The sequence below is a fragment of the Vipera ursinii genome (assembly GCF_947247035.1).
Source record: "Vipera ursinii genome assembly, chromosome: 1".
In the NCBI taxonomy this organism is placed as follows: Eukaryota; Metazoa; Chordata; class Lepidosauria; order Squamata; family Viperidae; genus Vipera; species Vipera ursinii.
The window spans coordinates 24,186,148-24,199,932 of NC_139512.1; the positions used below are offsets into that span (position 1 = coordinate 24,186,148).

The window sequence follows — 13,785 nt, forward strand, 5'->3', positions numbered from 1 at the left end:
GTTTTTGAAATTTATTTGCAGCTCATCTTGTATCCAATGAATCTGGGCAACTTGAAAGAAATTATAAGGAAGTAAATTTTATGCACAGCAAAGACCTAATTAAATAGCTCATATTTCTCCTGAAATTGAAATTTAGTTATTAGATGTTTGTTTTCTTCTCCCATCTACTATATTCTTACAACTAATTCTAACAAATGATTTATAATTCTTGCACTCCTTATTCCTTTCTGAAAAAGAATGAGCCAAAAATCAAGTCCTTTTATCATTCTCCAAAGCACCTGAAAGCAGGACAAGAAGCAACGGATGGAAACTAGTCAAGGAGAGAAGCAACCTAGAACTAAGGAGAAACTTCCTGACAGTTAGAACAATTAACCACTGGAACAACCGGCCTCCAGAAGTGGTGAATGCTCCAACACTGGAAGTTTTTAAGAGACTAGACAGCCATTTGCCTGAAATGGTATAGTGTTTCCTGCCTGAGCAGGGGGTTGGACTAGATGACCTCCAAGGTCCCTTCCAACTTTATTATTATTATTATTATTATTATTATTATTATTATTATTATTATTATTATTATTATTATTATTATTATTATTATTATTTATTCTAGTCACATACTTAATCTTTGTATCCTTAAGCTGGTTTCAGTGGTTCCTGGATCTGATCCATACTTGTTTCTTTTGCCATCAAATCTCAGCATTGTTCTGTTATTTTTCTCATAACTCGGTATATCCTAGTCTTTGATGCTCTTTTCTTCACCACTATAGCCATTCAAAGGTTACCAGGCAAACTACAACTATAACTTACCTTCTAATGTTAATTTTTGCCTTCCAAACTGAACATTCCTCTCTTCCTGTTCTTATTTAATTTGAAATATTAGAGGAAATCTTAATTTTAGTGGGCTTAAGAATTAAAAATAATTAAACATAGCAGGCCTAATCATAGTTACTTGTGGCCAGTTGTAAAGGCTTCAAGATATTAAAATTCTTGTGTGTGGAAAGGGAAATTAACGGGGTTATCCTGTGATAACTCATGCAGCAAATGTGTTAATAGCATAAAAATATTTTCTTGCAATCTTTCCTTGAGATGTGTGCAATGCAGGTAAATGAGTTTGACTCATCAGATGAGGAGCCCCTGGACAAAGAACAGACACCTTTTCAAGTATCCTGGTAAGTAGTGGAGAAAAAACCACGTTTTAAAATTTTTGGACCAACTTTAATATTCTGGCCATATCTGATTCACAGATTGTCTTTCTTTATTTACTCCATAGTATATAAATGATATGCCACTGTTTAATTTTCTGCCATCTTATTTAAGTGACAGTCTTCTGAACACTATAATAATTTTCATTCTGCTTTTCAGAAATTCAAAGTAATAACTTTGTAACAGAACTTTATAACATAGCCTGTTCTTACCTTTTCTATAAATTGACTAAATATATGGAAAGAATAAATATTTTTTTAAATTTTTTGTTTTTAAATTTTTTTGTACATTTCTTGGTATTCTTTGTTATAGTTCAGGGGTAGGCAACCTTGGCTTTTATGATTTGTGGACTTCAATACCCAGAATTCCTGAACCAGCCATGCTGACTCAGGAATTCTGGGAGTTGAAGTCCACAAGTCATGAAAGAGCCAAGGTTGCCTACCCATTATAGTTACAATTTTTTAATGCATTGCTCTATTCCCAACATTCATGTTAAGATGACCTATGTTTGAATAAGTGTATGCAAATGAGGCTATTATGTGAAAACTGTACCTGTAATGTGATTAGGAAGACTGATTGTGAGTATGGGACAATGATCTTATCCCAAAATAATGGACTCTAGAATCAGGGGATCAGTATAAGTCTTCTATTGGTCTACTATTGGTCTAATATTCTCTACTATTGGGATCAATATAATACTCCCCCATGTATTCAGGGTTCATGTAAATATTAAGATGAAAGTAAAGTTACAGAGGAGAATGCTTAATGGATGATTTCCAGCATTAGGCACACCTGTTGTAATCACAACCTGAATGTTTAAACCTTATCCATATTTTTAGCTCTCCATGTCTTAGATGTTTCTAATGCTTATAAAAATGTGATATACATGGGGGTGAATATTTTCACTAAGCTATTTTTCCATCCTTCGATATATTTATTACTTTTTTCCAAAAATGGAATCACAGAGTGTAAAGATTTCAAAAAATTCTGTAGACTGTCTAGCCCAATCCCTTGCCCAGTGCAGGAGTCCATTATTATTATTATTATTATTATTATTATTATTATTATTATTATTATTATTATTATTATTATTATTATTATTATTATTATTATTATTACAGCATTGGTGACAGATAACCATTCAGTATTTTCCCTTGTTTATTTATATCCCACCTTTATTATTCTTACAAATAACCCAAGGTGGTGAGTTCTTGAGACAGTCAAATTGTTGAAGATATATTTCCATTAGGTGCCCAGCTGAAATCCACTTCCATGTAGTATAAATGCACTGTTTTTTGCCCTGTCTTCTGGAGTAACTCTGAACAATTCTGTCCCATCTTATATATGACAGATATTCAGTTACCTGAATGTCTGTACAATCCCCATGATCATAAGAATATATATCATAAATAGAAAAATAATTGTATTGCAAGCATTTACTTACCTAACTAGATAAACAGAATGATCACAGGTAGGTAAAATAGCAGGGGAACGGGACTTCTGACTTCCTGCTGGCTTCCCCATTGTCTTTGCTTGCGGAAAGCTGGCAGGTAGCATCAGAAGTAATGATCATGTGACTGTAGAAATATTGAAATGCTCCCAAATTTGTAAATAAAACTGGTCTGAAATTTGGGCTAACCTGAGAATATACTGCGATAGTTTTAGTAGTAAACAAAATATGCAGATCAAATAATTACATTTCATATGAAATGTACACTGATTTTGGTTGCATATCTAAGTTTTTCTCTTAGGAAACTCATATGTGGGATTAGTGAGTAAATTTATCAGTTCACTCTTGTATATTTTATTTATTTGATTAAAATTGCCGCACTCTCGGTAGTTCATAAAGTAAAAAAGCATAGGACAAATCATACTTAAACAGTGCATGACATCAGCCACCACCATCCACCCTTTTTCTGGAAGGTGGATAATGTTGGAGACAGACTGAATCTCCAGGGAGAGGTCATTCTAGAGGACCAGCTCCATCACCCAAAAAAATTCTTCTGTGTGTTACAACACCCCAACCTCCTGAAAATGAGACACAATTAACTATTTTTCCTGTTATGATTGAAGTGGTTGAGTGGTTTCTAGTAAGGTAACGGTAAATGTTCCCCCGCACATGCGTACTAGTCGTTTCCGACTCTAGGGGCCGGTGCTCATCTCCGTTTCAAAGCTGAAGAGCCAGCGCTTGTCCGAGGACGTCTCCGTGGTCATGTGGCCAGCATGACTAGACGCCAAAGGCATACGGAATGCTGTTACCTTCCCACCGGAGTGGTCCCTATTTTTCTATTTGCATTTTTACGTACTTTCGAACTGCTAGGTTGGCAGAAGCTGGGACGAGTAACAGGCGCTCACTCTGTTACGCGGCACTCGGGATTTGACCCACCAAACTGCCGACCTTCTGATCGATGCAATCCTGCAGTAACTAGGCATATCAAGCCATAAAGGGCTTTATAGGTAAAACCAGCACTTTAAATTGCATCCAGAAGTTAACAGGAAGCCAGAGCAAACTAATGTTAATATATGCATGCGAGCACCTGGGCCATTGCATTTTGCACTTATTAAATCCCCATGTACAGTTGCCTAGTCAGGTGGTGATGGAGGTGTGTGAGGCATTGTAGTCAGGTCCCCTCATCCCAAGGAAAGCCACAAACTGCCAAACTTCGGCAAAGGTCTCCTGGACACAGCCTCCACTTGCTGATCCAGCGAGACACCTGAAGGTAGAAAGATGCTATTTCATGGGCATTGAAATCCCCTTCATAGAATTATAGGGCTGGAAGGGACCTTGGAGGTCTTCTAATCCAGGGCTTAGTCCGGGCCGCACAAAGCCCCATTCGCAGGATGCAGGCAGCACACAAACCATGCCCCCTCTGATCCATGGAAAAACCTCTCCACCTAACCGGTCCCTGGTGCCCAAAAGGTTAGGGACCTCTGTTCTAGTCCAACCCCCTGCTCAAGGTAGGAGACTTTTATTGCATCTTGGACAAATGGCTGTTCAGTATTTTCCTGAAGACCTCCAGTGTTGGAGCACCAACAACTTGGGGAGGCAAGCTATTTCATGGTGTAATTGATCTTACTCTCAGGAAATTTCTTAGTTCCAGATTGAGTCTCTCTTTAACAAGCGTCCAGCCACTGCTTCTTGTCCTTGTTTATTCAATTTTTTTATAAATGGTTAGAAAAATGGAATAAAGGGTAGGAATGGAAATTGTATTACTATTAATGTTAAACATATAAACCCAGACGTGTTGCTTATTAGATACTAAAGACTGTTACTGTAAAAAATTAATAAACTCTCTATATATAGCAGATTGTATTTACTATTCACATATAAAATATGAGGTGTAGAGAATCCCAATGTATAAACAGCTTCATCGTGCTGGGGTTTATTTGTATGTCTTGGGAGCAAAAGCAGTAAATAAAAATACCAGTTTGTAAAAACTTAACTGCCATTGGATTTTGTGCATTCTTGTAGGTTACCCTTATCACCAGCTTATTCCCAGTTCCTAAGAATCAGCTCACTACCAGGTAAGTGCATAGAAGTGGCTAAAAATGAATCTATGATTGTTTTATATTTATAGTATTTTGTTTTAACAGCAGTGTTTGTTTCTTTTCTTTTCCCTCTTTCGTACTTGATTAGGTTGTCGGTTCAAAAATATTAAAAGAAACCTTCAGAAAGATATAGGTAATTATCTATCAATGGCACAGAGTATATCCTTCAGTAGCTTATTTTCCATAAAACTACTTTTAATGCCTTGGAACTGCAGTTAACCAATTTAATAATAATAATAATAATAATAATAATAATAATAATAATAATAATAATAATAATAATAATAATAATAATAATAATAATAATAATTTGGAAGGGACCTTGGAGGTCATCTAGTCCAACCCCCTGCTAAGGCAGGAAACCCTATACCATTTCAGACAAATGGCTGTCCAGTCTCTTCTTAAAAACTTCCAGTGTTGGAGCATTCACCACTTCTGGAGGCAGGTTGTTCCACTGGTTAATTGTTCTAACTGTCAGGAAGTTTCTCCTTAGTTCTAGGTTGCTTCTCTCCTTGACTAGTTTCCATCCGTTGCTTCTTGTCCTGCTTTCAGGTGCTTTGGAGAATAGCTTGGCTCCCTCTTCTTTGTGGCAGCCCCTGAGATATTGGAACACTGCTATCATGTCACCCCTCACCCTTCTGTTCATTAAACTACACATACCCAATTCCAGCAACCGTTCCCTCTATGTTTTAGCCTCCAGTCCCCCAATCATCTTTGTTGCTCTTCTCTGTACTCTTTCTAGAGTCTCGACATCTTTTTTACATCGTGGTGACCAAAACTGGATGCAGTATTCCAGGTGTGGCCTTACCAAGGCATTGTAAAGTGGTATTAGTACTTCACGTGATCTTGATTCTGTCCATCTGTTAATGCAGCCTAGCACTGTGTTGGCTTTTTTGGCAGCTGCAGCACACTGCTGACTCATATTTAAGTGATTGTCCACTAGGACTCCGAGATTTATTTATTTATTTATTTTATTGGATTTGTATACCGCCCTATTCCCGTAGGACTCAGGGCAGTTTACAGGGAAATTAAAACCATGAATACAAAAAATTAAAAACAATTAAAACAAATTAAATTCAAGCCCCAAGAGTAAATCTAAAACCCAGTTAAATTAACAAGCCCACAGTCTGGACCAAACAGATCGAAGAGCCAGGTTTTCAGGTCCCGGCGAAATGAGCGAAGGTCGGGGGCAGTCCTAAGTTCTGTGGGTAGTTGGTTCCATAGGGCAGGCGCACCCACAGAGAACGCCCTTCCCCTGGGAATAACCCGCCGGCATTCATTAACCAGCGGTACCCTGAGAAGGCCCTCCCTGTGGGGGCACACAGGATGATGGGAAGATGATGTGAGATCTCTCTCACAGTTACTACTATCGAGCAAGCTACCACTTATACTATACCTGTGCATTTGATTTTTCCTGCCTAAATGTAGAACCTTACTTTTTCACAATTGAATTTCATTGTTAGATAGTGCCCAGTGTTCGAGTCTGTCCAGATCCTCCTGTATCTTAAGCCTATCTTCTGGAGTATTGGCTATTCCTGCCAGCTTGGTGTCATCTGCAAATTTGATGAGTTCCCCATCTATCCCCTCATCCAAATTGTTGATGAAGATGTGGAAGAGCACTGGGCCCAGAACAGAGCCCTGGGGCACCCCACTACACACTTCCTTCCATGTAGATGCGGTTCCATTGAGGACCACACGCTGAGTATGGCCTGTCAGCCAGCTACGAATCCATCTGGTGGTGATGCTATCTAACCCACATTTTTCTATCTTATCAAGTAGTAGGTTGTGATCTACTTTATCAAATGCCTTACTGAAGTCCAAGTAAATTATATCTACAGCATTCCTCTGGTCCACTAGTTTTGTCACTTGGTCAAAGAATGCAATAAGGTTTGTCTGGCATGATCTGTTTTTGACAAACCCACGTTGGCTTTTAGTGATGACTTTGTTCGCATCAAGGTGTTCGCTGATTTGTTGTTTGATTATCTTTTCCATACTTTTTTTCTGCTTTCTAAGGGACTTCAAAGTTGCACTGAAGAGTAGAATACCCAATCTCCCAGACTCCTTTGACAATTTCCCTAGCATAAAAAAATACTACTCTAGAATATATGATAACAGCTTATTATGAGAAAGTTGATAAGCACCAGTATTAGTCCTAGAAAAAAAGAGCATTGTATAAAAGTTATACTTTAGAATAGTAGATCCACCTGAAAACATCTATGTATGAAGAAGTGTCATTCACAGCAGATTTTTAAAAATCTTGGTTATGGAATTTGTCATGTTTGCAGCTATTGCAATATATTCATTTTTTAAAATTTCAGTTGCTATGGAGGACTTGGATGATCGTGTCTCAGTGAGGTGCTGTTTATAAAATTACAAAGTATTGCTTTTCTTAATATTACTGGTAATATTCTGCAGCATGAATTCAGCTAATTACAGAACTATTTTCTCTACATACCAGGCAAAATATTCTCCTGCAATACACAAAGACCTATTCTAAAACCAAAGCTCTCTTTAATCTCTCACAGCCAACATTAGGCTCATGTTGACTTTTTCATAGCAACAGATTTTTCTCCCAATTTGAAGGAGATGAAACACATCATTTTTTCTATCAATAGTAAGAACTATTCTTTTTTAAAAAGCTGATCATGAGAAACTAGAATATGAGATACATGTATACAAATTGAAAAAAAGAAAAATAAATGTGCACCATCTGTGTCCTATCAGGAATTCTTTGATATAATACTCAATTCAACTAAAATTGTGAGGGTTTTGGCAAGCCTAAAAGATTCCCACATGTTTTGTGTAGCAAAAGTTTCAAGAGTGAAGTCAAAGCCCTATCATGATAACCATGAGCAATAATGTGACAGCAGACACTTCCCTTAGTGCTTCAAACCACCTACTTAAAAGAAAAATCACGTAAAAAGCATTTCACAGGAAGGTGACATGCAGTAAAGCAAGTGCTAGCATCTCAATCATAGTTTCCAAGAATGTCTGAGTGCTGTAAAATAGGGAAAATATTAAGTATGTTATTTCTGTGCTGACTTCTAATTTACTCTTGATCTCTAGTCTAGTATAGCAAATCTTCATTTTATAGCTTTTACCATATTTTCAGTAACAAGTATAATCAAGGGAAGAAATGTGAGTAATTTCCCCCCACAATCCTACATAGAAGTGTATCGGCCAGGTAGGATAGTTAAAAAATAATAATAAAAATGGTCACAGCTATCTTTTAGGATGGGGCTTGAACTGCATGATTGTGATTGCCATCTTCATTTTCTGACCATCTCTCCCTTCAGGATACCCCTGCTTACATAGAAGCTAATGCTCTCCAAATCCAGCTAGCTCTATTAAAACTATAAACATAGACTTGAATTCTTGTTTCAGGCTCAGGTGTTCCGGCATTTAATATGCCTAATCTGCATAAATGCTGTAACTGATATTTTCCAGAATAGCCGACATGTGAAAACCTGAGAATTCATGAATAAACATAAGAATCTTAATGTTCGGTTACCTTGTTTACCTTTTAATCAAGTGGTTCCTCCTTACTAAAAATTTCTTGTTCATTTAGATTATTCTATGGTTTCTTTACAGTAGTGGCTTGCCTTCTGCTCCAGATATCTGACACCGCAGCCCCGCAGCAGGCAATAGACTGCATGAGGGAGTTGAGAGGTTCAGGTGCAATACAAACTTTAAAGGTTAGACAGGAAATAGAGCTTAAAAGATGCTTCATTTATTTGTTTATTTCTGCACCTCCATATTTCCTAAAAACTTCATAGGATACTGGACTGTAGACATTTTGTTTGGTACTAAAAGTCTTTTCTGGATTAAATACACCCTATTTGACCTCAGGCCATAGACCACATTCCATGGCTGCTGCTGGATCCCCCCTTGATATTGGCCAGGTCCAGCATCAGCTTCCGCTCTCTTGCACATACGAACACAGCCAGGTATTTCCCACAAAGTGGTACATTGAAACACTTATACTTTGCGCTGCATTCATTTTTCCTGCACATAGTCCTGCCCTTATTGTTTAACAAATTGTGTAAATTACACTGCTTCTGACTGATTAGGCTGCTTTTAAGCTAAATAGGTAAAAGTAAGGTAAAGGTTCCCCCGCACGTGCGTGCTAATCGTTTCCGACTCTAGGGGCCAGTGCTCATCTCCGTTTCAAAGCCGAAGAGCCAGCACTTGTCCGAGGACGTCTCCGTGGTCATGTGGCCGGCATGACTAGATGCCAAAGGCGCACGGAACGCTGTTACCTTCCCACCGGAGTGGTCCCTATTTTTCTACTTGCATTTTTACATGCTTTCGAACTGCTAGGTTGGCAGAAGCTGGGACGAGTAACAGGCGCTCACTCTGTTACGCGGCACTCAGGATTGAACCCGCCAAACTGCCGACCTTCTGATCGACAAGCTCAGTGTCCTAACCCAGAGCCACCGCGTACCCTTTTAAGCTAAATACGTAACCGTAAATGATTTAGCTTTCCTTATTCTGTGTAGCTGGGCTTGCAGAACACAAGTTCCTCCATGCTGAAATGGACAGAGTAATTTATAAATCAGCAGGTTATGGGAATCGGAGCATCATCTTAATAGTGCCACCTCTTCTGGGGAACTGCTTGCCCTACATATAAGAACCATATCCTCCTGCTTCCGGTGGCTCCGCGGCGACCGAGACAGCCTTCCCGGGCTGCCCGCGGTTCAGCTGTTGTTTTTTCGCCCGAAACAGCGCCGATCAGCTGTTCGGGCGAATTTGAAGCCCCCTCCTCGGGAGAAGAGGAGGGGGCGAGCTCCCAGGTAGGGGTAGAGTTCTCCAGGGCCGCCTGAGCTTATGGCTTGGGCGGCTGAAGGATTGAACTCCCCCGTAGCCTGGGCTGCTCCCAGCTGGCCGGCGCCTCTGCTCCTGATTCTTGGAGCAGAGCCAGCCGTCTGCGACCACCCCTGCCTGAAGGAATGATTATGGTTTAAAGGAGCAGGCAGAGCGATACAAGAGGAAAAGGTGAAGAGGATTATTATATTTTACTCTCCAGCTTGATGGACTTTTTTGGATTATAAATCTGAAGTGAAAGTGCGTCACATTTGGTAAAAGATGGCGGCTAAACCACCCCCTAAAACTCTTCGGAGTGCTGGAACTTCTCCTGTGCAACAATCATTACTGCAGGCGCTGCATCCTCCTGATGTATTGACATCAAAGGACTTACAAGATGCTCTTGAAAAACACACCCAGGTAATTTTGGAATCAATTAATGATAGATTTGTACAGATGGAGGAGAAATTGGAGAAATTGGAGGAGAGGATGGAGGAGAGGATGGAACAGAAGTTCAGAGTGATGAAGGCAGACATCTTGTCTTCAGTGTGTAAAGTGGCTCGCTGTGTGGAAGAATTGGAGGAAAAGCTAGAAGATTTGACTCAAAAGAATGCTATATTAGAAGCAAAAGTATTGGAGTATGAAGATAAAGTGGAAAAGGAACTGAGTCTTGCTCAATATTACCAGATGCAGTTTGCCATTAGAGTTAGAGGCTTAAAGGAGAATACCAAGGAAGATCTAAAGCAGCTGGTTTCTGAGGCTTTTGAAGTAGTGTTGAAACAGCCAGCATCTGAAATAAAAGGAGGTATGGATAAAGTGTTTCGTGTGAATTCATGGATTGCTAGACAGAGAAAGTTGCCTAGAGATGTGGTGGTATATTTTGCAAAAAGGGAAACTAGAGATGAAGTTATACGAGCTGCTTATGATACTAAAGTTGTGATTGCTAATCAAGAAGTTTTGGTCTTAAAAGAAATTCCTCCAAAGATTTTAAGGAGAAGGAAGGATTTTACATTTCTTGTGCAAGAGCTCAAGCAACGAGATATAAGGTTTAGATGGGAGATCCCAGTTGGGTTGATGGTGACGCACGAAGGTAAAAGGTACCGTCTGGTTACTGTAATGCAAGCGCGTAATTTCTATAATAATGTTCTAAATGCAACGCCATTAACACTTCTGGAAGCTGAAAAGGGATCTGGAGAAGGAGTGCATCAAGAGGTCGAAGGTGGTCAGATAGAAGACAACGGTGTTGGAGGAGATCAAGATACAACTTCATCGGATGATTCTATAGAACAGAGGGTGACGCGTGCTGCTGCAAAACGATCTAAGAAGAGAAAATAGCAGGATTTGCAGAAGTCTATGGAATTTCTAAGACGTATTCATAGTCAAGTATGGGAGGTGGGAAAAGATTTGGGTGTAGACGCAATATATTTTTTATATGTGGTGGTTTTGTGGAAAGGGTGAGTTTTTTTGGATTAAAGTTTGGTGGAATATATAGAAGATTTCCAAATGGAGGTTAAAGTTTTGTTCGCAATCTTTTTTATTGTTTGGAATAATTATAGATGTGGTACTGGAAGAGGAACGGCCGATTACAGAAGAGTGGACTTTAAAGTTTTCTGATTTGGTTGAGGTGGCGAAGATTTTGGTTAATTTGAAAGATTATTTGTAAGAACGTTATATCATGGAATGGATAAAATGGATAGAGTCTATTTAGGACAAGTATAGGGTTGAGAAGTATTATATAGTATTTGAATAATTCTTTTTTCCTTTTTTTCCTGTTTTTTTTTCTCTTTCTATTTTGGGGGTTTTTTTCTTGTTTTTAATGTATATTTAATATTATTAAGGTTTGTTTTATCCTATATAAGCTAGAAAGTGTTTCTTTTTTATTTTAGTTTTTTATATATATTTAATATTGCTAAGGTTTGTTTTATCTTATATAAGCTAGAGAGTGATGGATTTTAGAATTTATAGTTGTTAGTACATGGTTGCTTATGTTTGCCTTTCTTTTTTTCTTTTTATATATATGCCTTGTATTCAGCTCTGGGAAGTCGGGGGGGGAGGGGGGAGGGGGGGAGGCAGGGGGGGAGGAGGGAGGGAGGGAGGGGGGAGGTAGGGGGGGAGGAGGGAGGGGGAAGGGGGGTTTTTTTAAAGGAAAATTGTATTTTAAAACTTTTCAATAAAAAAAAAAGAACCATATCCTCCTTACTGAGTAGTGATAAAGAGCTGGAAGAGAACCTTTGGGGGGGGGGAAATGTGTTTTCTTTCTTAATTTATGTGCTGATTAGGACTATTACGGTATATCTTATTTGTCACTCTTTTGATGTATCTAATGTTTCTATTGTCATATAATATAGAATTATATTTTTATTTACGTCCTAAAAACTTGGAGCCATTTTGAAGTAGAGCAATGTAGAGATACTACTAATAAATAAAAATTAACAATATGATTTGTTTAGATACCGCAGGTAACAGTAAAAGTAGTGTTCAAGTTGCAACTGGTCGCTTAGCAAACCTCCCCAGGGCTACTTATGACCTGTATTTGAAGTTCCAACAGCTGCCCCCGCAATCACGATACATTTTGGTTGCTCAGTAACTAGTCTGCGTTTATGACCATTTACCACGTTTGCTTAACGATCACCATAAAATTGGGCAGTCACATGATGACCCACCTAATGACCGGCAATACTTAGGACTATAATTGCAGGCTCAATAACAGTTGTAAGTCAAGGACTACCTATAGCACAGATATGTTCTATGAAACTAGTTTGCACTTATTTGCTGAGCCTCCTTGCTTTTCTCTGAAGTGGGGCATGTTGGGATTAGGTACTGTGAAGTATTTTTTTTCCTCAGAGGCAGTTTTCTACTGAAGATTACCAAAATCAAGGATTTTTCAGGGGAGTAGGGAGAACCCAGGGGCTAACCTCTGCAACCAGTTCAGCTGTTATTGGAAAATATTACAGAAACCTGTCCTCTTATAAGAACAAATACCTTAAGAGGAGTGGAGAGTAGAGTCTGGTAAGAGTTGAAGAATGGGAATCAATTCTATGTTCCTTTTCTGTGGCTCTCCACTCATTTCAATCCATATCATTAGAAAAAGTTAAGTCATCCTAATGTTGAAGTCCAATCATTCTGAACCATCCTTTTTTCTTTACAGCAGTACAACTACCTTCACGATTTCCAGGAGACCTTGGCTACCTATTTGGCAACAGAAAGGGAGCGACCAAGATCAGTATCCCAATAAAACACCCAGAGTTTAGTTACTACTTGAAACTATATGTTGCATTGTTTTTGATTGTACACATAATGGAAAATAATGTTAACTGCCTGCCAGTTATCTCTTTGACAAGGGATATGTGATTAACTACACAGCACAAATCCCTGAATAAAGTTCCATCTGCGGATTGTATTTTGATAGCAAATTATAGCATATAGCAGAACGCCTAATAAATATTTTTAATCTTTTACTTTATGCCCTTTCCAATTCCTGTTTAGTTTTCTCTGCTGCGATAGAGGCTTTTTTGTTGTACTCCTTTACATGGTTTATGGGAAAGTCTACATAAGACAATCACATTACCTTAATTTGTATTACAGCAATGCCAGCTTTTTGTTGACACTAGCAATAGAAATACTGTGAGTTGTGTTTCATGTGTGTTCACTTTTCAATTGGTGTGTTCCTGAACACATGCCTAGGGGAAAACCAGATGTTTATTCACAAGCAGAGATGTTCATGAGCTTGCCTGTTCCCTGAATAAGCAATTCATATCTCCCTTAAAGCAGAATAACTTGCATTTAAGTTGTCCCACTCTATCATCTGGAAGATCACTCTATCATTACTACAACTACAGTACCAGTCAACCATATTTTCAGTACTAGCAGTCCAACCTGCTACTTAAAACAGGAAATGGCAAAAAAAATCTATATCATACACATAAACTACAAGGAGCATGTTGTTATATTGCTCTTTGCATAAAGAAAAATGTAGGACAAAAAGACTTGCCTCTTGTTTGGCAGAAATTTGAAACAGATATTCTGCAATAGCAGCCAATTCAAATCCAAAAAATTTTATAAGACTGAAGTAGGTCTGCGCCTTGAGGTAATACGGTTGTCCACCTACAATATTCATTAAGTCTATATCCCACCACAATCTAGTGTCTCTTGGCAATCTACATGGTATAGCAAAAAAATTTTTACAATATCCATGTCATATTAAACATCCAAGGTATGATTAGAATGAAATCA

At 38.5% G+C, this 13,785-nt stretch overlaps 1 protein-coding gene across 1 annotated transcript; it reads left to right on the top strand.

Annotated features, from left to right (window-relative positions):
* Positions 1-1,083: 1,083 nt before the first annotated feature.
* On the top strand, positions 1,084-12,787 carry CDKN3 (cyclin dependent kinase inhibitor 3; the record flags this gene model as incomplete). Its single annotated transcript, XM_083349595.1, is given in 8 exon segments — positions 1,084-1,166; positions 4,673-4,725; positions 4,838-4,906; positions 6,850-6,892; positions 7,068-7,086; positions 7,090-7,099; positions 8,341-8,444; positions 12,701-12,787. Coding segments are annotated over 8 exon segments (468 nt in total).
* Positions 12,788-13,785: the final 998 nt, after the last annotated feature.